Here is a 25,939-nt window from a genome sequence, read left to right as displayed (position 1 = left end):
AGTCCATGGGAGTGGAGCAGATAACAGAAATAGCATCAGGAGGACTTGCAGATGCTGTTCTGTTGAAAATAATTGAGCAGGATGATCCAAGAGTTCTGCTGTTTCAAGGGGAGAGATGGCCGATAACCTTTTAGGAAGTGATGAGGATGGTGATGTGAAGAAGGAATCAGGTGATTTGGCAGCAGAGAATACAGCAGTTAAAACTTATGGAGCAGTGATAGAAAGTAAAAGAGGAAGGGAACAACAAAGTGAGAATGAGTCCAGTTTTATGGCAGAAGTAACATCAGGTAAAATGATGATCAACATCAAACTGTGTATCTTTTTTAAAGGAGAGAAGGCCAATTGTGAAAATAAGAACAAAAAAAAAACAGTGATAGACAATTGTTAGATATGGGATACTTTGATAACATCTTTGGCATTTAAAGCTCAATAAATCTGGTCTTTTACAGATATAAGGACAGAGACTTTTTGTGACTTAACATTTGACACTGAGGACTTGATGCAATTCCTGGAACTGTGTAACAAAAAGAAGCACATTTATCCATGGAACAATTATTTGTTTTCTGGTGATAACTTAAATGTTAAAAAAAATGTTAGCAGTTTAGAACTGATGAACTGGAGGAAGAAGATGTTAAAAATGCATGCACAGTCTGTGTGAAACTGTTGATAACATTGTGAAAGTGAAGAAATGAGAGAACCTTATGGAATGGAGGGTGGAAGATGGAAGCTGTTTTGAAATGTAAAAAAAAACATGGTAAAACTCTTGCCAAGTGTTATTTTTGAGGCTGGTCGTAGATGGACTTGAATATATGCAGGCCAGCCTAAATCAGTTTCTTTTTGGGGAGACTTTCTCATTTAATTAATGACTGTGACAAGATAACAGTGTAACCTGTGTAGGGAGAAAGGACAAACAGCAAGAAGATGTGTGGCTGAATGCAAGTTGTGTAAAAAAAAGGGCACTTTTGGATGAACTGTAAAAAGCAAACAGCAAACAGTAAAAAAAAACGGGAAAGGGAAGAAAACATACATGTGTTAGAAGAAAAAATATGTATGGGGAAAAAAGGAGAAGAGAGTTTGCATGCAAGAAGAGAGGTCAGAAGTGATTGAAACTACAATTTTTTTTAAGTTCTGGCCGGTGAAAAAATCTGCTTCTGAGGATCGAGTATTATTTGTACATAAACCTAAGAAAAAATATAAAGTTGAAGAAAGAGTTAAAGCAAGAAAACAAAAATGTAAAAAATATTTCTTCTTCTTCTTCTGGCTTTTCCCGGTTAGGGGTTGCCACAGTGGATCACCTGTCCACTCATGATTAGCAGTGGAGTTTTACAGTGTTGAGTTGCCAGCCTGGAACCCAACCTTCCACAGAAGGCACACACATGCACGCACTCACGCCTACGGCCAATTTAGAGTGTTCAATCCACTTACAGCATGTCTTTGGGATGTGGGAGGAAACTGGAGCACCCAGAGGAAACCCACACGACCACAGGGCGGACATGCAGACTCCGCACAGAAGGCACCCCAGCCGAGGATCGAACCAGAGAGCCTCTTGCTGTGAGGCGGCAATGCTAACCGCTGTACCACCGTCGACGCCCCGTAAAAAATATTTCTTCTAAACTTAAAAAAAGCAAATGCAACTATTTTAGGGTACTTTCCATAAATATGAACAGCATTATTAACACTGTAAGAAGGATAGGGATACTACTAGAATGGTGTGCTAAATGTCATGTGGATGTTATTATGTTAGAAGATGTAAGATTCCTAACAAGTGAATAACTGCAGACAAAAAAATCATGGGGTGGAAATATAATATGGAACTTAAGAGGTGAAAGTTTTTCTGGAGTGGCTGTGTTGTGTAAAGAAACATGTTGGTAATAATGAGAAGGTTAATTGTTATGAATGTGAGGTGGTGAGAACATGTCTACAGAATTGTAACACTGTCTTCATGTACAGTTTGCAAGGAAAGAGAGAATCGGTTTTATCAAATATTTGACCGTGTGGTGGTTAACAATGAAAAATATAATTGCAGGACACTTTAATTGTGATTTAAGGGGAAGACATAAAAAGAAAGGGAAAATTGTAATAAAAAACACAGGACGTGATAACTGCTCTCTGCCCTTCTCTATGCCTCACCAGTTTTTACCAACTTATCTAAATCTAATATCAATAAACTGTCAACTTCATGCAACAACATTGCCATATTTGCCACAGGAGCTCCTTTTCGCACCCACCATTGCATAAATCTTAAACAACTTGGTTAGCTGGAATTTCAGAATCAACTGTTGCTACAGCAACTTAGCATCACCCACAAAATCTTCTATCACCCCATGAATACTACCATACTCTGCACTCTTATTAGCCCTTATAAAAACCTCTCTTCCTTGCATTCATCCACCAAGCTCCTAGCGGCCTCCCATAAATCCCACAACAAAGCTAGGGACTGTTTGATCTCCAACTCTATTGGTCCTAATTGGAACAAGCTTCCAAGCGAACTTACAGCACTGGCCTCCACACCCCTTTTCAAGAAGCATCGAAAAACCTTCCTTAATTCCCAATGGCTCTGCCTTTGTACTAACTCTGGCTGACACTTTTATTGCCTCTTGTCTCACAACTGTTCTTTTGAGTATAACTCCTATTATTTATGTTGTTCTACAGTTGACGATCACTCAAAAAAAAAATGTCTCAAATAATTAGTATTAGTCCCCCTTATGTAAATGACTTAACAAATTCTGTCTTGTGTATATCAATGCTACATATGTTTCTCTCTCATTTTAGCAATACCTTTGTTTAGGAATTTTCCCCTGATGTATTTTTGTTGGCTGTTCTACTAGCATTGTTTTTTTACTACTTTTTTACTAATTTTACTATTCCGTTAATGGAGCTTTTCTCCCCAGGCCTCTATTGAAAATGGACATGCATCCAGCTAGACTAGCCCAGTCAACAAATGTAAAATAAAAAATAAAAAATAAATAAATCAAATTTTAAGTTTACTGTGTGGAACAGACATCAGTAAACCTTACAGAAGGGAGATGCTTGGATCAGAAACTGAACATTTTGTATTTTCAGAAGGCTTAGGTATAGCAGCTGGAGATACATTTGCAATGGGTTTTTCAAACCATTTAGCAATATGGATTGAGGTGGAGGAAGAAAGAGGGTACATTAAAATAGGAAAAAGAATAAAAAAGTAAATGAAATTATGGGGTGAAACTGGAGAGTGGAAAGCACTGCATTTATGGAAGGCTCATATAACCTTGAGGGATGGACTGAATTTAAATAAAAGTAAAGAAGTGATTTTTTCCCAGTGGTAGGATAATGTAAGAAAAGAAGAGAAAGTGAAAAATGTGAAAATGTATAAAACTATATTAGAGAATTTAGAGAATAATACAAGAGAGTATTATGATATGAAAAAAATGTATAGAAAAATCAAGAAAAAATTAAGACATTAATGTTTAGGCAGAGATATTACCTACAAGGGAGGGGTCTATATTAGAACACCGAACATTCAAAATATTGAGTGTTCTAATATCAAACCCTAGCAATCGAAAATACAAAACATCGAACATTCAGAACAGCAGATTTTTTCCTAGGGAAAAAATTTGCTGTTCCAAAACACATACACACAACACAAGCACACCAAACAAACAGCAATCTACACACATACACCTAAACTCTTACACCTAACCCTACACTAAACTATACATACACCACTAACTATCCACTTACCTTAATCCAAACCCTAACCCTAAGGTCCGTCACTATCGCACAGTCACCTCACCCATGCCCTAACCCTAACTCACCTACCCCACCCTAACCCTCACGTCCACACAATCGCACACTTACCTGACCCACGCCCTAACCCTAACTCACCAAACCCACCCTAACCCACACATCCACACAATCGCACACTTACCTGAACCTGACCCATAACTTTCCACCAGAGTGCTGAAAATACCAAAGCAACAGAAACGGGCAACCAAATTCTTTCCCCAGGAAAAAATTTGGTTTTCTGTTTCTTCAATATTTTCAGCGTTCACTGAAAATGGGTCGATATTAGAACACTCAACATTTCAGATGTTCAGTGTTTTAATGTAGACCCCAAGGGAGAACAGAGGAGGTGTCTACATCCATCCAGCCATACTCAACCCTTGTTCCCATTTTAGACATGGGGTCGGGGTGTCTCTTCTGCAGTGACAATCATCTTGAACCAAGGGGTATAAAAAATAATGTGAGAAATGAAAAATTTAAAAGTAGAAGTAAAAAGATCACAAGAACAAATTATGAATATTGTAGTACAGCATGTGTAAATGATGTATAAGAATATGAGGATGGAAAATAAGAGAGAGAATATAGAAAGTAAAGAAATTTCCAGAACAGGTTAAGGAAATTTTGAAAAATAAATTACTATTAGTAAATTGGATGAAATACTTAAGAAAGTAAATGTTGATTTAGTATGATACCCAGATACTGTAATAAATGGAATGTACAAGACATTAAAGGACTGGGAAAATGTGTACTTTATAAATGTACTGAATGAATGGCTGAAAGGAGGTTTTGTTTATGAAGAGCTATGAAATGGGGTATTAAAATTTATATGGAAGAAGGATGAGAAGAATTTAATAAAAAGTTGGAGACCCATCATGCTAAATGGCACAGGTTATAAATTTTTATGGGAATAATACTGAGGAAAATGGAGGGATGAAGGATATTACAGAGGAAAGTATATATGTTGTAGGAGGGAAGGGGTATCAAGAATTGTTATTGTTTGTGATAGAAATGGTGGATGATGTAGTAAGTAAAAAGGAACATGTGAAACTGTTGGTAAGGGATTTTAGCAATACTTTTTTGTGGAATGTTTTGGAGAAGTATGGAATAGGTAATAAAATGTCAGCATATCAGAATAATAGAATGAGAGTGATAGTAAATAGGTGGCTGAGTAAAGAAATATGTATGAAGTGTGATACAAGAAAAGAATGTCCCATGAGTGAAATATTGTTTGCATTGGTAATATATGCAATAGTGAGTAAAGTAGCTTATAAAATGAAAGATGCTAAATATGTGATGCAAAATTACTGGTATTTAACATACACGGATAATATAGTTGTAGTTGCTAAGCACAAAATATGGATGAAGGAAGTGATGGTTAGGCTGAATGGATGTTTAAAAGAAATATGAATGATCTTGAATAAAGATTAAAGCAAGGGTTTTGGTGATGTGATAAAAACTGAGGGTGTGTATTTTTCAATAAATGAAACTGTCTTTGTTAGGAATAAAATCTTGGAAAAATAATGTAGTTAGGGTGCAATGTGAAAGGTTGATAAAAGAAATGAAAGAAATATGTCTTCTGCAGAGGATGTATAGATACCATTCAGGAAGCAGATTTATCTGGTGAATTTGGTATTAAAGGGAAAACAGCATATATATCAAATGTTTACATGATCATAATAAAACATGAAAAAGTTATGCAATTGGTCTTTCATTCCTTATGGTTTTCAAAATCAAACCCAATGAAAAGAGACATGTTGTATATGAGTTACAATGAAGGGGAACTGGGATTACTAAATCCAGTTGTGTATTCTGCTTTGCTAAATTTGTATAGAGTATTAAAGTAGGTTAAGGAAGAGAATGAGAATTTAATATTGAAAATAGGAGATGAGAATAAGAAAAAGAAAAAAAAAAAGAATATGCAAATGAAGAAATTAAAAATTATCAAGAAAAACATAACATGGAAAATAAAAAAAAATTTTATTGAGAAACATAGACGGATGTGGTATAATAATGTGATGAAACAATATTATTATTATGTAAGTCCATGGAAAAATTTATGAGAAATGATAAAAGCCATTAAAGTAAGGAAAATGTGTTGAACCAAGATATTAGAGTGCCAGGATTGCCTATGAAGACTGGTAAGAAATAAGTTACAAGTGAAGGGGAAGGTACCATATAAAAAAGTTGAAATAGTATGTTTATTTTGTGGGAAGAGACATCAGGGCATGTTTTATTTTGTTTTGTTTTTAAATAAAGGAGTGGTGAAACTCTGGAAAAAATGTCATGAAGAACATTTTTTGAGAATATTAATAACATAAGTATGAATATGATTATGTATAGATATAATAAGAATAACAAGAAAGAATATGTGAGAAGGACAGATAATTTATTTTATATGATATGAGTTATTTGGAATGAAAGAATGAATGAAATTTTGTTTAATGGGAAATGGATTTTGTCAGATATTTTGTGAAAAATCAGATTATGGTTATGGAAGGAGTGGGGGTCAGTTATGGAAGAATAACAGTAAGGATGTTATAAGAAAAATGAAAAATAGCAAAAATAGAAATGCATACGCATGTGCCTGTAAATATGTAAATATTTTATGTTGTGTTAAAGAAAACTCTTTTTGATAGGTGGTGGTGGAGCTTTTACATCCACCTGAGGTACCACCAACTCAAGCAGAAGGGACCACAATTTAACATCTCATCCAAAGGATGACACACACAGGAGTACAGGACCCTCATAATGGACCATACTGTCAGCGATCCATCTTTTTCACCAAGGGTGAATGTGCTACCTGTTGTGCCACTGACAGCAATAATTTGAATTTGCTGTGCCAAAGTAGACCCTACCTACACTTAATCAATAGAACACACTATATACCTGGCCTATCAGTGCATGAGTCCTTCTTACCCTAATCCCAACATCTATCAGATAAAGGAAACACCCCAAAATATTTTTCCCATGTATGCACTGATTAGGAGTATTCCAACATACTTACATATCTGTGATCAGAGCTCCATATCGGCTTCCCACCCCAACCTGTTATTAATTAGAATTCCATACCAGCCACCCCTGTCTTATCAGTGAACAAAGTTCTCATTCAGCCATTCACTCCACCTTTTGCTGATTAAAATTCCTACACAGACTCCTCTCACCTGTTAGCGATCTGTCAAAGATAAGATTTCCTGGTCTCCTTTCCCAGTATACTGTCAATCCATCCATCCACAACCCCTTTTTCCCCATTTTGTACATGGGGTTGGGGTGTCACTTCAACAGTGACAATCATCCAGAGCCAAGGTTTACACAACCAGGTTGCTAACCCTGCCACGGTCCCAGTGTAAATACCTGGCATTAGCAACCTTCACACCATTTTTTAATGCAAGTCTATACCCCTCCTCAACTAATCAGTAACCTGGTTAATTTGGATACCCTGTTCCCTGACTACAGCACTGTGAGTAGATACTGCATGGCACCAAACCTGCTCACAGTGTAACACACATTGCTGGGTATGTGTACTACACAACTTCCATGAAAATGAGGTGCATAATGATTACACTCTAAAGGTGTGCTTCATAGACATTGTATAGGGAGGCCAGGTTAGCAAGCATATCCAACATTTTCTGCTATCCTGCTCCTACTAACTTCCTTCCTCTTAGACACTTCACTGGCTGTGCAGTGCCATAATGCATTCTCCATGAAGCACTTGCAGCCTGCTTAAGATAATGCTCCTCTAAATTTTTGTGAACAAATGTGTGCTTCTGGATAAGCAAATACTAGACTATTATGCTCATTCTGTTACTGAGACAGTATCCTTGATGTATTGTCAGAGACTCTATTGCCAGACATAATTTCAAAGAATGTCTAATAATCCTGTATGGAAATTATTCTTTTACTCTCTCATACATATGCTATCATCTTATGCTAAACAACACCTCTTCCTTTTATCACTTTTTAGTTTAGAATTATTAATATTTATTTTATTTTATTTTACATTTGTTAACCAGGAAATTCTGACTGGACTAGGTCCATTTACAGTGGAGGCCTGGGGAGAAAAGCTCCACATTGTTAAGCAAGAGAAAAATATTTTTATACAGAGTAGTACAACAAATGTACATTATACAACAAAGCAATCAGATATTCCCATTAAAAATGGAGGCAGACAAGACACTTCTCAGCAGTCAGAGAAGTTACAAACTGTAGGGATTAGGAGCTACTTACAGGCTTGGCTAATGGCTGTTAAAGTTTTAGTCTCATAGAGGAATACAGTGGAGCTGTTAGGGTTTTAGTCCCATAGAGGATTACAGTGATTTACTAGGTATTGGGGAATGGATATGAGGAGTCAACAGTCAGAGAAGTTACAAACAGCAGGGATTAGGAGCTACTTACAGGCTCAGCTAATGGCTGTTAGGGTTTTAATCCCATAGAGGATTACAGTGCGGCTGTTAGGGTTTTAGTCCCCTAGTGGATTACAGTGTGGCTGTTAGGGTTTTAGTCCCATAGAGGATTACAGTGTGGCGGTTAGGGTTTTAGTCCCATAGAGGATTACAATGTGGCCATTAGATAGTTTTAGTCCCATAGAGGATTACAGTGACTAACTTGGTATTGGTGAATGCATGGCTGTTAGGGTTTTAGCTAACTTGGTGTTGGTGAATGGATGGCTGTTAGGGTTTTAATCCCATAGAGGATTACAGTGACTAACTTGGTATTGGTGAATGCATGGCTGTTAGGTTTTTAGCTAACTTGGTGTTGGTGAATGGATGGCTGTTAAGGTTTTACTCCCATAGAGGATTACAGTGACTAACTTGGTATTGGTGAATGGATGGCTGTTAGGTTTTTAGCTAACTTGGTGTTGGTGAATGGATGGCTGTTAAGGTTTTACTCCCATAGAGGATTACAGTGACTAACTTGGTATTGGTGAATGGATGGCTGTTAGGGTTTTACTCCCATAGAGGATTGCAGTGACTAACTTGGTATTGGTGAATGGATGGCTGTTAGGGTTTTACTCCCATAGAGGATTGCAGTGACTAACTTGGTATTGGTGAATGGATATGAGGAGGAAAAGGTAGGAAAGCTTAAGTTTAAGTAATACAAGGACACAGCCAGGTATTCATCAGATGTGATGTGAAGTTTAAGTAATACAAGGACACAGCCAGGTACTCATCAGATGTGATATGAAGTTTAAGTAATACAAGGACACAGCCAGGTATTCATCAGATGTGATGTGAAGTTTAAGTAATACAAGGACACAGCCAGGTATTCATCAGATGTGATGTGAAGTTTAAGTAATACAAGGACACAGCCAGGTATTCATCAGATGTGATGTGAAGTTTAAGTAATACAAGGACACAGCCAGGTATTCATCAGATGTGATGTGAAGTTTAAATAATACAAGGACACAGCCAGTTATTCATCAGATGTGATGTGAAGTTTAATACAAGGACACAGCCAGGTACTCATCAGATGTGATGTGAAGTTTAAGTAATACAAGGACACAGCCAGGTACTCATCAGATGTGATGTGAAGTTTAAGTAATACAAGGACACAGCCAGGTACTCATCAGATGTGATATGAAGTTTAAGTAATAAAAGGACACAGCCAGGTATTCATCAGATGTGATGTGAAGTTTAATACAAGGACACAGCCAGGCATTCATCAGATGTGATGTGAAGTTTAAGTAATACAAGGACACAGCCAGGTATTCATCAGATGTTATGTGAAGTTTAATACAAGGACACAGCCAGGTACTCATCAGATGTGATGTGAACTTTAAGTAATACAAGGACACAGCCAGGTACTCATCAGATGTGATATGAAGTTTAAGTAATAAAAGGACACAGCCAGGTATTCATCAGATGTGATGTGAAGTTTAAGTAATACAAGGACACAGCCAGGTATTCATCAGATGTTATGTGAAGTTTAATACAAGGACACAGCCAGGTACTCATCAGATGTGATGTGAAGTTTAAGTAATACAAGGACACAGCCAGGTATTCATCAGATGTGATGTGAAGTTTAAGTAATAAAAGGACACAGCCAGGTATTCATCAGATGTTATGTGAAGTTTAATACAAGGACACAGCCAGGCATTCATCAGATGTGATATGAAGTTTAAGTAATACAAGGACACAGCCAGGTATTCATCAGATGTGATGTGAAGTTTAATACAAGGACACAGCCAGGTACTCATCAGATGTGATGTGAAGTTTAAGTAATACAAGGACACAGCCAGGTACTCATCAGATGTGATTTGAGGGAGTTTTTGAAGTGTGAGGTGGTGGAGGCAGTGTTCAGCAAAGGTGGGAGGCAATTCAAGTTTCTAGCAATGGTGTGGGAATATAGCGCTTTTCCTGCAGTATTGTTTACTCTAGTGATACAGAGGAGAGATTTGTCACTAGATCGGAGAGGGGGATTTGCTGTGTAGTGGCTAAGTAGTTGGGTTAGTGATGGGGTTTTATCAGGGTATTTAAGACTATTGTAGGCAGTGACTAGCTGGTGGTAATTAAGTAGTTGAGGTAGTTCTAGCCAATTTAGGTCCCTTATAGCAACACAGTGATGTGTTCTGAAGCTGGTGTTTTTAGCAAACTTGGCGATCTTATTGTAACATAATTCAAGTTTGTCTAGATCTATTTTTCTGATGTCGGTGAAAATTGTTGCTGCATACATTAGTGTGGACAATAGGTGAGTCTTGGCTAGGGTGACTCTTGCTTGGTCTGAGAGAAAGTTTTTGAGCCAATATAGTGTGCCCATTTTTTTGTGAACCTGTTGGATGGTTTGTGAGATGTGGACATTGACGTGAAGATTATTGTCAATTTCAATGCTGAGCAGTTTGGTGTGGTCAGAAGGGGAAATGGCAGTGCCATTCTTAGAGGTGATGGTGAAAGAGAGGGGAGCTGTTTTTGATTTGTTAGGGGTAAATAGTACTAATTTAGTCTTATTGGGGTTTAGGATGAGTTGGATATCAGAAATCCATTTTCCTGCAGAGCTAAAGATTTCCTGGGTGAGTTGTTGCAGAATTGCTGGAGATGGGGCTGTGCAGATTAAAGTCGAATCATCTGCATATTGAATAAGTGTGGCATGCTGGGTTGAGCAATGTAGTTTACTGGTAAATATAGAAAAGAGAAATTGGCCCAGTATTGAGCCTTGTGTTGACCTATGATGGTAGGAAGTTGAGGAGACAGTACACCTTTCCATTGGACAGATTATTGCCTGTCAGCTAGGTAGTTTCTGAACCAGGCTATAGTAGATGGGGCAAAGGATAGCAAGGCTAGAGAATCTAGCAGAAAGGTGTGTGAGACCATGTCAAATGCTTTGGAGAGATCCAAAAAAATGGCAGATGTGTAATGTAATATTTACCAGATGACAAATGGTATATCCTTTACCTTCCTCTGCAGCTTTGATGCTTAAAGATAGCTGATGAGCATACTAGACATGCAGATTATATGGGGTGCCATTAGTGGCAAATCATAGACATTTTAATGCATTTCTGCTTGTTACCATTAAAAAATAGCTGCACTTTGCAAAACATCAAAATGAACTCAGCATCTCATAATTGGGAACCTGTATATACTATATACATTAGAGTTTTGATTCAAGTGTGTGCTGAGAAGCAGATCATATTGAAGGGAACATTTTAAGTGCATGTATAAACCGTGCTTGTACTGCAGTGAAACCAGCATGTGGGAGACCACAGGTTTAAGGACACATGATTGCCCAGGAACCAGCAATGCCTATGAAATGTGAGTGGAATGATATGTGGCCATCACTGTGTATTTAGGCTGGGTCCGGAAGATGCACATGAAAACCCCAGAGATCAAAACTTCAAAGAGGTGTCCATAGATCTAGGTAATAAGTTGACTAGGTCTCTAACATATAAAGAGTCAAGATTCAGTTTGTGATTCCAAGTGGGGATGCTGCCTTTGCACCCCTCTATCAGAGACCTGCTTAGACAGATTGCTCATTATACATTCAGTTGTAGAGAGATTGTTTTGTTCATCATTGTTTGGTATTTCTTAACTGGAAAAGATCCTCTAAGGTACATTTCTAAGGTTCATTCAACAACAGTGAGTAACTGACTTTCATTTAACTTTGAACTTGTTAATTAACTCCCTGAGTGTTTGTGGGTGGTTGTTCTGAAAGGTAAACTTATATCTTCAGGATATATTTTACTTACAGCATATTGCCTTATCAGCTGTGCTATATTGCTAGAAACTAGGGCAGGCAAAGTAATCTTATAGTTACTATCTTCCAGCTAAATACCTCACTTCTTCACATAGCCTATAAAATCTCCATCTCTATGTCCAACATCGAATATATATATATATATATATATATATATATATATATATATATATATATAAATTAACTAATAATAATATAAAGTTTACCGTAGAATTATATGGGAACAAAATGTAGTAATGTGGTCTTAATATGCTGCTATCAGGATCCATGTTTGGGGTTATGACTTGAGTGGGTGAATACTTTTGAAATTGTGAAAGTATTTTCCAGGCTGTATAATGACATTTTTCAAAAATTGTTAATAGAGAAAGATCCATTCTTGATTAAATGTGTTTCAAGAAACACTTCTAGAATAGCCATACATATCTCAGGTTTATACTATTTCTGTTCTAGATCACAGCCAAACTTCTGTGCCACTCTCCAGTATAATTAAGGGAAAATCAAGTAGAAAAGGTTACATCAACCATAGCAGGGTAAATGGAGGTCCAAACAGAGAAGCAGCTACAGGATTCAACAACCTCAGCCCGTCACCACAAATAATTGGTACACAAAAAGTGAAGTACACAAAAAAGTATTCAGGCTCTCAAAATAACCTTTCAGTTCAGAATCCCAGACAGCATCGGAGTGTGGAGCAGCCAAGCACAGAAGAGACAAAGTCAGGGCAGATCGAGATTCAGGAGAAGACAACTGTTGCCAGCCAGAACTGTAAGTGGATTTCTATATTATTCAGTTATCCTTCTAAAATAGGGTTAAGAAAGGAATGCTTTTGAGTATGATAGTATGTATCCACATAGAATAGGTCACACATATATCTTTATATCTGGAAATATGTTATGTGACTATATGACTTATGAAACTTGGTCCTTGAAATTCTATCCACAGGTTAAGTTCATATTAAATGTATCTCACGTCATTATTAAAGATAGCTACAAGAGGAGGAGTGCAAGGCAAACAAGGGGCTAAGCTCAGAAGAAGATCCACTTAGCTTCTACCAGTAAATGCACCTAAGCAGATCCAAAAGTGGTTGGTCATGAATCTGGGACTGGGTTGTTGAACCTAAACAGGTTGTGGCTCAGTGACCCCTATTCAGCATCTGCATTTAACAACTGCATTCTGCCTTACTGAGCCACAAGCAAGATGGTCGTACAGCAGTTTTATATGCTGATGATCTTGGTTGTCCACAAAGTTTCCCATGACAAATGTCAGCTGAATTGCATTGGAATTTTGCTTGAGTCACCCCGTAGAGTTAAAAATAATTTACCATCTGTTATCTCAACTTTATGTAAGAATTAGTGCTGGGGTACAGATGTACAGCAGTTACCCATATGTGTTTCTGTTAGATCATGAGAGTGATGTCTGAAAGATTTAATAAAAGCAGAAGTGGGTAAGTCTGCATTATTCCTTCATAGGTTCATAGGTTGGTACTAGGCTATGGGCCTTAGGTCCTATACAAGACTAGCCATAACAATTCCCTGGCTATTTCTTCCCACAATATTTACTTCCCTGGACCCTTGCCTAGCAGGGCGACTGACATGATCCCCAGGGTGAATTTCCTATTTCCCATCCACTCGTCAAGGTTCCTTTTGAAGAGGGCCAAAGAGTCGCTCTGCTTGACATGTATGGGCAGTCTAATCCAGAGTCTGGGGAGTCTTTGTGTCAGGAACCTATCCCTCCAGCATGTTTTGTTCATTGTGATGACAAGGTTTAGATCCCTGGAGCATGTGGCTCTGATGGATTGAGATTTCTGTAAGTGTAGCATGTCCAACAGCTCTGGGTTTGACATGGCTTTGTATGTTAAGCAGAGATCACCTCTGAGTAGACGATATGTGACAGAGTATAGCTGGAGTTTTTTTATATGGTCAGCATAGGGCATCTTCTTTAGGCCTGTGATTCTTTGGTGAGGTATTTCTGTGGCCTTTCCAGTTGTTGCAGATGTCTTGAGAGGTACATACCAAACTGGGCATTGTATTCTATAATTGGTCTAATGAGGGATGTGTACAGTGGGACAATGACTTCCTTTTTTCTGGATGAAAATCCCTTAGTGATGAGGTGTGCCACATAGAAGGATTTCCTGACTGTTTTGACGATGTGGTTATCAAAGGTGAGACCACTATCCACCTGTGTCCCTAAGTCTGTTATCACACTTTTGGTATTCAGCGTACTGCCATCTATGTGGCAATTCACGGGTACATGTTTTTTCCCAAAGAGGAAAACTACACATTTCTTGGCATTGAGCTTGAGCCCATGGCTCTGGCACCAAACATCTGTTTCTTTAAGGCCCTTCTGTAGAATATCCACATCATTTGGGTATTCAATAATGGCTCCCAGTTTGCAGTCATCTGTGAACTTTGTTTGCCAGAGTCCCTTAGTGTTGGCCTGTACTTCAGAGAAGTAGATGCCAAACAAGAGCAGTCCCAGGACTGAACCCTGAGGTACTCCACTTGTCACTTGTCTGGAGATGGATTAGGAGTCGGCTACTTTTACAGTGTGGGTTCTGTCAGTAAGCCAGTTGGCAACCCATTGAATGACACAGGGATTAATGCCCAGCTTAGTAAGTTTATCTATGATTCCAGAGTGGGGGATGGTGTCGAAGGCCATGGCGAGGTCCAGATAGGCTGTGTGGACCACCTTACCATCATCCACAGCTCTGGAGACTGATTCAAAGAAGTCAATCAGGTTCAAGAGACAAGATCGGCCTTTCACGAACCCAAACTGGGTGGGGTCTAGTCTTTGAAGGTTTCCAGTGTCTTTCTTTATAAGTTCCATGATAATACATTCCATGGCTTTGCAGATCAGACTCGTCAGACTGATAGGGTGGTAGTTCCCAGGATCCAAGGTGGATCCCCTCTTGTGGAGTGGGATAACTGTAGCTGTGCGCCACCTAGTCGGCATGAAGCCTGAGGTGAGGCTATGATTAAACATGACACTTAGGTGAGGTGCCAGTTCATTTTGTAGTTCATGTAATACACAGCCCGGGATGTTGTCTGGTCCCATGGATGCTGTATTCTTAGCTTTGGAGAGTGCATTTTTTACCTGTGTGGCCGTTATAACTGGAATTTGGCAATCTTTCGGTATTGAGATGGGCCCTTTAGGAGGTGAGAGGGGAGTGAAGTTGGCACTGAATCAACCTGCCAGGATATTGGCAATATCCTTGGCATCAGTATATTTAATGCCATTCTGTTGTAGCTTAGAGCAGATCTGAGTATTGCCATTTAGATTTTTGACATAGTTATAGAATGCCTTGTGATTGTTTTTGGAATCTTTGGCAATCTTATTTTCGTAACTATCTTTGGCGGATTTTATGAGGGATCTCAGCTTCTTACTGAAGCTGGTAAGGGAGTTTTTTGCATCCTGGGATTTTCCTCTTTTCTGCAACAGTTTCTTCCTTTTGTTGTAAAGTTTGTTTATGGCAGAGGACCACCAGATTAGCTTCCTTTTTTTGGAGGAGAGTGTCTTGGTTCTATTTGGGAGGGCACGAGTCATGCACGAGTTGATGTGCTCGTACAGTGCCTTAGTGTAGGATTCAGCAGTCGAACTTTTAGTTCCCGTCTGCATGGGTGTCATGAAGTTTGTCATTTCTGACTTGAGTAGCATGAAGCAAAAATTTTATAGGTATTTATTTGTTTATGTATTTATTTATTTAACATTTGTTAATCCAGATAGTCCAAGTGGGCAGAGATATTTTTTTTACCTAGGTAAATAATGTTTGAACAGATTTTTTTACATATTAGGTGGACACATTTTCTATTTGTTATTTAGTAGAATTATATTAATAGGTTATCTATATGTTGCTTATATAATTTAGTAGTGTTTAGTTTGTGAAGGTTTTAAATTTTGATATGAGTTATGTGATTTGGTTTTAAACTTCAAATCAGTTAGTTGTGTGCACAGTGAATCTATTCTATATGCATCAAAAGTGTATATTTTCTTGATGTATACTGCAATTTCATTTTAATTGTCTTGCTTTCAAAATAGTATAAATTATGTTGGGCTCAAGTAAAATTTTTGTAAATGGACTGTAACAAAACAGTATAATAATATATGTAATACTTTTAGTGTTTGTCTGCTTTATATCAATAGACAGATAGAGATATAGTACAAGTATTGTAAAAGCTGAAAGGTTAAAATGCCTGCAGAAAGTTCCCATGACAGAGAGTGGACGGAGCCTGCAATTCAGGCTGTAATGGAGCATGTGGTTAAAAATGCATAGACTCTGAAGCATGGCAGATCATTACTGCTCTGCAGTGAAGACATTGAACAGCATTCTTCGGAGCAGTGTGATGAAGGGGTCCTCATGACATGCCTGTTAGACACCACTAAAGCTTTTTAAACACCATTTAATTTGAGAGATCACTATGACAGGGTCTATGCTGAAATTTCTGAGCAGCTATATGTCTGAAATGGTTCCTGTCCCTTGAGCTTGAGGAAGATTAAAGGAGTTGTTTTTTGATAACACGCTACCATGCCCTTTGAGTAGAAAACTGTTCTGGAAAAAAGGACTGAACCATGTAAGTATTGATTATCTGCATGTCAGCTTTGTGAATAAAACAAAGGATTATGAAAATCTTAATAATACATGAAAGACTACAAGTTTGTTCTTTTTGTTATCCTATTTCATCTCTCACAGTAAATAAACCTTGTTTCTTGAGACAGAAACTGTGAAGCTGGAAAAAATTATTTATTATAAAGTTTTAGAAAGAGGTTACATATGATTGAAAATCATAGTTAACTGTTTAAGCCAATGACTTAAGCATAGCCATTAAACCTGTTAGGATAATTTTTGAAAGGATTAATATTACTACTTAAGGTTCATAGGTTCTTAGGTAAGTACTAGGCTGGCTGTTCCCTCGACCATTTTAAGCCTAACCAATTTCTCTTAGAATCAAACCCTGTTCTTATTGTCTGTGAAGTAATCACCTTTACTATTACACCAGTCCCCCAACCCCAGTAGTGACAAACTTGTAGACTAAAGCATAAATGCAGTCTAAATTTGTCAGTTAGGTCCCTCTACCCACCCCACCCCCAAAAGGGGAAAAGGAGAAAGTGAGCTCCTGAAGTGCTGGGTGCTACCTATTTATGTGAAAGTTGAAACATTTGAAGAGCTTGCAAATTTTGCATTGAATGAAAAACTGGCTTGTCCTGATGATGAACTACAAGAAATTGAAAAGGCACTTGGTTAGACTTTGGTTGAAAATGTGTTGAAATTGCTCAAACCAAGAGATACTTTTTCATGAGAAATATAAGGGTTCTTGTTATTTTGACTTGTCCATATTTGGTTACTGCCTCCAGAAAAGAAAGGCAAGTCCTTAAGTAGAATGCAAAATAAAACAATATTTTTAATAACAGAGACTGAAATGTATGTTTCTTAAAGATCAGTAGCACAAAGTATTTTACTGTGTATGCATATGATATATATATATATATATATATATATATATATATATATATATATATATATATATATCTTTGATATAGATATAGATATGTAAAACAGCAAACATTCATACGACGGAACATTCTTTTCTATGGAGTTTATGTCTACAGTCTTTTGTATGGGAATGCAGTGCAGCATGGTCAGGGAATTTGCTCTTACCCAGTGCTGTGCAATCTCGGTGTTGATATATAATTAGCGAGGGGGATGTGTACACTTTGTTTTTGCTGATTTTGATAATTTTAGATTTATTCTAAAATTATCATTCTTTCTGTATTCGCTCTTAACAACATTTGATGTTTGATGAGACACTTATATGTGGTGATTTTTAAAACTTGTCAACCGCAGTAAAATTATATATTTAATCTCCTCTTGAATTAATGTTATATCAAGGTACACTTATTTTTCAGTTATAGTAAAACAGCTAAATAGGTTCATTTGTTCATAGGTGTATACTAGGCTAATAATCACTGGGGCCATTTTAAGCCTGGCCATGCATCCCAATCTCTGACAAGTTCTGGTACCCTTTGTAGTGTATGCACAAGAAACAGATGATTTACTTCCCAAAGTCATCAGAAGTCTGATCAGTATGGGCTGGTTGACTTTAAATGACAATGACCTTCAACATTTCAGTGTAATAGCAAGTCTGGTATAAGTGTACAAGGTGGAGCAGGAAAATTCATAAATTATGGGGTTATTAGATTAACATCAGTGAAAGAAGACATCTTGGACAGAATCTTTAGGGAAAGATTGGTTGTATTTCAAGAGGACAGCAATCTTTAGTAATGCAACAACATGGGTATTCAGCCAGAAAGAGTTGTCATTTAAACCTGGTTATTTGAGCTGTATGCATTTACTCCAAAGAATTAACCTTTTCTGACATAGGAAAGACACTACTTCAAAATGTTTTAAACTGACCATACTAATATAGCAAAGCTAACTTCAGTACTGAGATGCATCTAAATTTTAAGGATAGAATGGCAGCCATGGGTGCATTGTGTTCCATAAGTTTACTAAGAACTGTTAAGGGGTGTTTAATATAATATCTCCTCCACATAGGTATTGAATGAAGACTTTTATAGGTAGTTCAAAACATCAGTCTGTCTAGTTTTAGTATACTAAATTTCACATAGTGGTGAGTGTAAGACTCCTTTACATGATGAAGAATGTAGCATGTGTCCAGAACAAATGTATTTGGCGGACATCACATCTGACTTAACAAACATATATATTTCTCAAAAAAGTGGCATTCTATGTCACTGCAAGGATGCTGTTTCCTTCCTCAAATATATACTAATATGCTATGGCACATGCTGTACGTAGACAGAGTTGCGGAAATTCTTTTTTTACCTAAAATCACTGTCTAAGTATGTTCTCTAGCTGAGTATCATGGTGTAGTTTACTGAAAATTTTGCTAGAAAATTTCAAAAGCTTTCTCAGCTATGGTGCAATGTTTTAGATACCAGTATTTGGGATGATTAACTTTATGCCATTCTTTTCAGATTATTTTTATATTTATATGTGTCTCTGTCTGTCAAGCTAACTATCCATCTATATATGATGTGCTCTAGCTGGCAAACTCAGTAACAATCAGAATTATGTACCTAGTGTGTTGCTATGACATATTGTCTAAAATAATACTTATTTATTGGAAAAAAACATATTTTATTCAATTTAAATGTTACAGTAAAACATATTGTTTTATATGGGCAGAGTTATATCCATCCATGCAGATAATTCTCTCTTAGTGTCTTTAGCATATTAGCTTATTCAATGACAAGTATAAGACTATCTCAGTGTATTGCAATGAAAGATTTACAATAAAATGCCAAAGTAATGCAGGTGTATTGGCATTTGTATGTACAGTGAAATTAAGCTCTGAATAGCTATTAGAATTTGACAGATTGCAGTGTTTCTAAAACATTCTGATTAAAACAAAAATGTAGTTCATTTCTTTTTCTAAGTAACAAATATAAAAGTTGTCAAAAATGTTACTTTATTGGATGTTTTGACTTCAAGCATAAAAAGGCTACACATTTTTGTGTAAATGTTAAGATTTCTACTCATTTTTAAAATTAAGGTAGCAAAATGTTTTATTTTCAACATTCAAGATGAAGTTGCTCTATTTATTTTGAAGCCAGGGGTACAATGTGTAGATATTTGGTAGGTGATTGCTCCAAAGTTATTCTCTGAAAGCTTCAGTAAATCGCTTTTAGGTACAGTCCTCTGCAGACAGGTAGAAAGTAGCCAAAAGAATCACTCGTGGCACAACTTTCTTGGAAATGAATAGTACTAAAGAGTTTAATTGCTGAAATATTTTCCTTTAATTATGGCAGTGTATAGAATAATGGCATTAATAAAATAGGTTATATCACTAACCTATAAGTATCAGTGCTAAATGTAACTTTGTTTATGGGGTGCTAGAAAATGACAGCATCTGTGGTTAACATGTTTTAAAGAACTGTGTCCCTGAATTAGAAATTTGTTGTACATAATGTAAAATGTAAGTCACATTTTAATTCTTAACAAGGTAATTCCTTTCTTTGGATTGTAGCGGGATATTTCATTGCCAGTTCTGTTCGAATCCTGGAAAACAACATGCCAATCACTGCTGAATATTGCATTTCTCCCAATGCCTGCAGGTAGGAAATATAAATGCTAAAATATATATAAAAACAGTTTCCATATCTCTAATTATGTTAAGTCTTTGAATGTTATCAAAGGTAGCAATGAGGCTACCGTAATCAGATTTTATAATAGGCAGAGAAATGTACATGATTCAGTGTTATCAGAGGGCTACATGAAACCTGTAACTGTAGGTATTCCATTGTTTCACATGGTGATGTGCTGGCACTGATAAGAGTTCAGAATGATGGTCTGACTACTACTGTTGTGAAAGCGTAAAGGGTGCTCTTTTCAGAAGAATACGTACATAACCCAAATATTGTTTTAGTTGCATTGCTTCTTGGTAAATTACTTTGCAGCCACAAAAGACTGGATGTAGACTTGCAGAAATTGCCTGTGCCATTATCCAGTCCCCCAGTATTGTCAGTTGTCTTTTGGAATAAAAAGTGTACAGCTGGACTTTGTGATCCTTCCATAGAGTTTAATGCTCAGCATGATATCAGAGCACTGGCTGTACTGGTTAATGTCAGCCTGGTCATTTCCAGCAGCAAATGTGAACAAACAGCAGACTAATACAGTCTGCTGTTCAGTGTGGGCAAGAACAGAACTCACAGCTATGTTGTCTCTTCACAGTTCCCTGAAATTGGAGCTCTTGAGAAGGGTAACAGCTAATACCTGTTAGCAATGAATGTCTTTACAAGGGGACATATAATAGAGAAGCTGTATTACTAGGAGCACTTGGGGGTCTCTTCTCTAGCTTTGCTTTGACCAATGCATTTTTATTCACACCATAAGACAGAACTAGGACTTGACGTTAATCATATCAAAGATACTCCACACCAAACCTCATGTTCACATTACTGGAGGCAGTGCTAATGGTGAACTTACTGCATGAAATGTCCATCAGAGAGCCATTTCAGACTCTCTTAGAATGAATTGCTTGTGGTACCTTTGCATGTGCACTTATGCTGTGATGTCACCAACAGTTACACACTCAGATGCAGCCTCTTTCAGAAAGACTTACTGAGAATGATGCCACAGTTGTAAAAGAGAACTGACTTCAGCGATTGTCTAACTAACTGGTATCATTCTAAGGGGATCCAGTGTGACTCAGTATGGAAGGTGATGGGAGAAAGACTAGACTGTTTCACCAGGGATGCCTTACATCTCTCTTCTCAGGGCTTATGTATCCTGGCTAAGACTTTTTCTGCCTAATTAGTGCAATTCATGGTCAGGGTCTATCTCTTTTGGAGAGAAATTAGACACAATTCCAGTGGAGTTTACATTAAGGTGGCACTGCTTAATGCTAGGAATGTGAACAAAAAATGTATTTAGTCTTGAGGCACTCCTGACACTTGGTCCCTTGCAAATATGTGTAGTTACAGAAACTTGGCTTCAGTATACTAGCAGCACTACCTTCATACTAGGATATGGTATCAATCACTCATTGAAGCTGGCTACAAATGACATGGGAGTAATTGTGGTATATGCTACCACACCACCTCATGCCATATCCCTCATGACACTGAGATGGAACTCTGGCACATCTTAGTCATACTAAATAAAGCCAGCTGCCACCCACAGGAGTGTCAAATACACATCTTTCTCAATGTCTCCTAAAGACCATAACTACCATGGTAATTGAATTCTATAACTGTTAATCCCAGTACAGTAATTCTAGATGAATTTAACTTCCTGTCCATTAACTGGAATGCTTATAAAACAAATAATAAATATGTTCAGTCATTCCTCATTTTTGTTAGTAACAACTTCTTAAGTCATGCAGTCTATTCACACTACAGGTGGCAACATACTTAACATTGTCCTTACAAATATTGCTTCTGTCTGCACTCCTGTTTGACATCATTCCCTCTGTGATCAAACTGGCCACTTAACTGTCAAGTTTTCCCTCAAAACTAGTACCATCTTACCTAGTATCTCTACTATATTTATAGATTTCACCAAAGCCTACCTAATATCTAAACTAGTACCGTCTTACAAAGTAACTCTATTGTATTCATAGATTACACAAAAACTTACCTAATATCTAAATTAGTAGTATCCTACCCAGTAATGCTATCATTTATCGTATTCATAGATTACAGCAAAGCCTACCTAATGTCTAAGCTAGTGCCATCCTACCTAGTAACTATGCCATATTCATAGATTACACTAAAGCTTACCTAATATCTAAATTAGTAGCATCCTACCCAGTAACTCTACCATATTCATGGATTACAGCAAAGCCTAACTATGATCTCTGTCTGAGGGCCTGAAGAAATTTTAAAGCACCCCACCCTATGCTGACCCAATCACTAAGGCTGCTATATATACATCTGACTTCTACACTCATCTAAACCAGTATATAGAGAACTGTTACCCATTCAACAGAAGTATAATATAAATTCAAATGTAAAATTCTATGGTAAAACTCCTAAATAAACAAACTCTATATTAATTAAAAGAAATGCACTTCTTTCATGTAAAAATCTATACCTCTCATAATTAGAATGTGTTTAGGCAGGCAATATAGAACTTAAGCATGCTGTTAGGAAAACTAAGGAAAGGTATTAACTGCAAGTGTCCACCTTCTACAAGATAACCATAAGGTATTTTTTAAGAATATCAGGAGTACTAAAAGTAACACTCAAATCTACGCTGAGCTCTAATGAAGTGACACTGCATTTTCTGAACCCCAAACCATAACCAGCATCCTACTGATAAATTCAGGTCCATGTCACCCTTCCACACTCACTCCCATGTACCCTTCCTTGAATCACTACAAATCCCTTTTTATCAATATCATGATGGAGCAGATCCTAGAAGCTCTATCCAAGATCAAATACAATAGCTGCAAGGGTCACAGACTATAAATCAGGCTGTCTGCTAGTTCATACAGAGTATAACGTAGACCTCTCATGGGATACATATGTGATCAGTTGAGAATAGCCATCATGGTGTCACTTCACAAGGCTGGCTCAACCACAGACCTTGGGAAAAATAATCCTATCAGCCTCACAAGCCTCATCTGTAAAGTCATGGAACCTCATAAACAACAAACTTGGTGACCCACAAATCAGATTGGCTTTAAAAAAGGTTGATACTCTGTCCCTAATGTGTTTGATTTCTTTGAAAATACAATGGATGCTATTGATAAAGGGCATTCTGTCCATACTGCCTATATGGGGCCTTGCTAAAGCTTTTGATACAGTCCCCTATGCTAGCACTATTTAGAAACTTACTAGTGTAAATATGAACTCATAACCCACTGAGTTGCAAATTGGCTCTCTGACTGAACACATAAGTGGTAAGAGTTGATAGTACCTTCTCTTTCAAAAGATACATCACAAGTGGCCCTCTCTTCTTTGGTCTCTACTCCCACAGTGTGAAAGCAGATGCTCTAGGCCTTTGGCAAACCAAGTTTGCTGATGTCTGTAAACTGGATGCTGTTACCCACTAGGAGCTTGCCGAAACTAACAACTGGCCTACTGACCTTGACCTTAAGCTTAAAGCCAAAGATGTAGTGCAGTTGCCATTGGGAAATGTCTGTTTTACTGAATAACACATAAACAAGACCCTGCTTAAGACTGACACTCTTTAAAGATGTACATACCTTTGTCAGTCATGAACTATCCTTTAATTGTGGCTTATCAGTTATTAAAGGTACGTCCTCCAGGTTCAGCATTGCCATATCCTACTCTGCTCTATTCATCCCAAATCAGGGAAGTTATAGAATACAATACAGTGTTTGTAATGCATTTTTCCAAATACTTTGTCCAACTTGAAAGACCATAAGATTTTGTAACTAAAAAAGTCAAAGGATTTAGTTGCCCCAGCTAACCAGACATATTTTTTTTATTTATTTAACCTAATGAGAGTGGGGTAGGTGGGCTGATATTTGAACCCTTTTCAGCCACATCTCTGGCTGGCAAAGTACAGTATTCAATTAAGTCATTCAAACATTATCAGAAATGTTTTACATACAGCAGTGGTGGCTGGTGACTTCAAATCAAAGGGGGGCTGCAGGAGATAGCCGAATGGGTGGGGTCAATGGGAAGGGGGTGCAGACAACTAGAAAGGGGAGGAGCTATGCTCAAAACCACAAAAACTAAACTTTAATTAAATATGCTGCCCTGGGTGCCAAACCCTCATTATGAGAGTCCAATCAAGACAAATGAAGTATAAAAGAATAAAAATATTTCAATGCATTGGCAGCTTGACAGCTTACTTAATATCTAGATGGAAACAAAAAGGTTGAGAGGCATGAAAAAATAAGTTACTTTTTAAATACATTACTGGAATGCCAGTCAAAATCAAGTATAAGAAAAACAAGCAGCACTCAACTCAAACCGCTTCTCCTTGCACTGCAGTTATTATTCAGCTTTATTAAAGTACCAAGTAACATGCTGAAAGTAGCAATCTCTGCGATGCCCCCACTTGTAAAAATGTTTCTTATCCAAAAAAAGACCTGCTGCCTGACAACTATCTACTTGTTTCATGAGGAAAACATGATCAAAGAAAAAATGAAAAGCAAACAAGTTCAAGATACATTGCTTAAAGGATTACTGTACAGGTTATGGACCACACATGAATGGCATTCTGTTTAGTTTACGGGTAAAGCCCTCAGAGATCACTGGAAGTCTCCAACAAGTGTAATGAGCTTCTTAAAATAATGTAATCCTGTCCTTTATTACAAATACTGTCATATGCATTTCAATACCCAACGCGTATACATTATCTAGTTAAGTATTCTCTGCATGGCAACAACAGAAAGGCTTCAATGTTGGCAGGCTTATTAAAGCTTACTTGCATGTTATGATCTCAGACAAGCTTACCTGATGGTCATTAAAGCATTGCTACTTAAAACACAGAGCAACAGGCCCTTTGAGTAATAAGCATAAATCAACAGTACAAAAATATGACAGAAACCAGACCATTCTGCAAAATCAAGAACAGATGAAAAGCCACTGTAGTACTTGTGTCTACCTTGGATGGGGGGATACCCTGCACATTTATACCCTGCATATTTACACTGCATAACTGCTCCTTGCCTTGCTTGGACACATCCAGAGTCACTACATGGGGGAGTGGGGTGCAACAAGTATGTCAAATTTGAAATGTCTCTGGCTGACTGTGATGGCCCTGACACATTTGTCATACCTCTCACCCTCAGAGCAAAGCCATACATAGAAGTGGGACAAAGGCCCAAAAATAAGGACAATTTTTAAATATTGCTCTTATAAACTTAGAAAGGTAATAGAATAGCAGGTCTTGCATTAGTATGAATTTTCTGAAGGGTATAAAATCTGAAACTCAAATGTCTCATTATTTTCTAACTTCAGTCTTTAATGATTTACCACTAATTTGCCAAAAAAACAATTTTATGAAAAATGGACCAAAAATGTGATGCAAAAATATAAAATAGCCACACAATACAGCTGGGAACCTGTCAAAGAAGGGACACTTTTTTAATAACAGTACTGCTAACTTGAGCAGCTGACAAAATAAAAGAATCTCCATGCATTTCTGAAATAAAAGTAATCTATAACTCTGATTATTACAGTTATTTCTTAATTGTAAACGCTCCATGTTTTCTTCCAAAATTGCTATTTTGCGGAGGGATTATTAGGGGAAGAGCAACATTTTGAGCCAAATCCGGGGACAGTTGAGAGGTTTGGCTATGCCTAATTCTATAAAGCAATTTATTTGCATGTACCGCTCAACCTGTTAATGCAATAAATCTGGACAAGGCCAAATATATTGGGGGAACATATAGACAGTACTAAAAATTGCTCTTGTATAAACTGAGACAGTTGATAGAACAGGCCTTACTTTAGCATGCATTTTTCTGAAGGTTATGAAGTCTGAAACAGTGTGTCA

The 25,939-nt window shown here is 37.3% G+C and overlaps 1 protein-coding gene across 1 annotated transcript in view; it reads left to right on the top strand.

Moving 5' to 3' along the window:
• Positions 1-25,939, top strand: part of LOC122797789 (myelin regulatory factor-like) — a 617,672-nt gene that overhangs the window by 542,086 nt on the left and 49,647 nt on the right. Inside the window, exons 15-16 of the mRNA XM_044066309.1 lie at positions 12,397-12,708; positions 19,989-20,076. Of these exons, the coding sequence (XP_043922244.1) occupies positions 12,397-12,708; positions 19,989-20,076 (400 nt within the window). The remainder of the gene's footprint in view (positions 1-12,396; positions 12,709-19,988; positions 20,077-25,939) is intronic.

Source organism: Protopterus annectens, chromosome 3.part1, assembly GCF_019279795.1.
Source record: "Protopterus annectens isolate FY-2018-M chromosome 3.part1, PAN1.0, whole genome shotgun sequence".
In the NCBI taxonomy this organism is placed as follows: Eukaryota; Metazoa; Chordata; order Ceratodontiformes; family Protopteridae; genus Protopterus; species Protopterus annectens.
The sequence above is the reverse complement of the archived record's forward strand: the minus strand, read 5'-3'. Positions and strand labels throughout refer to the sequence as shown.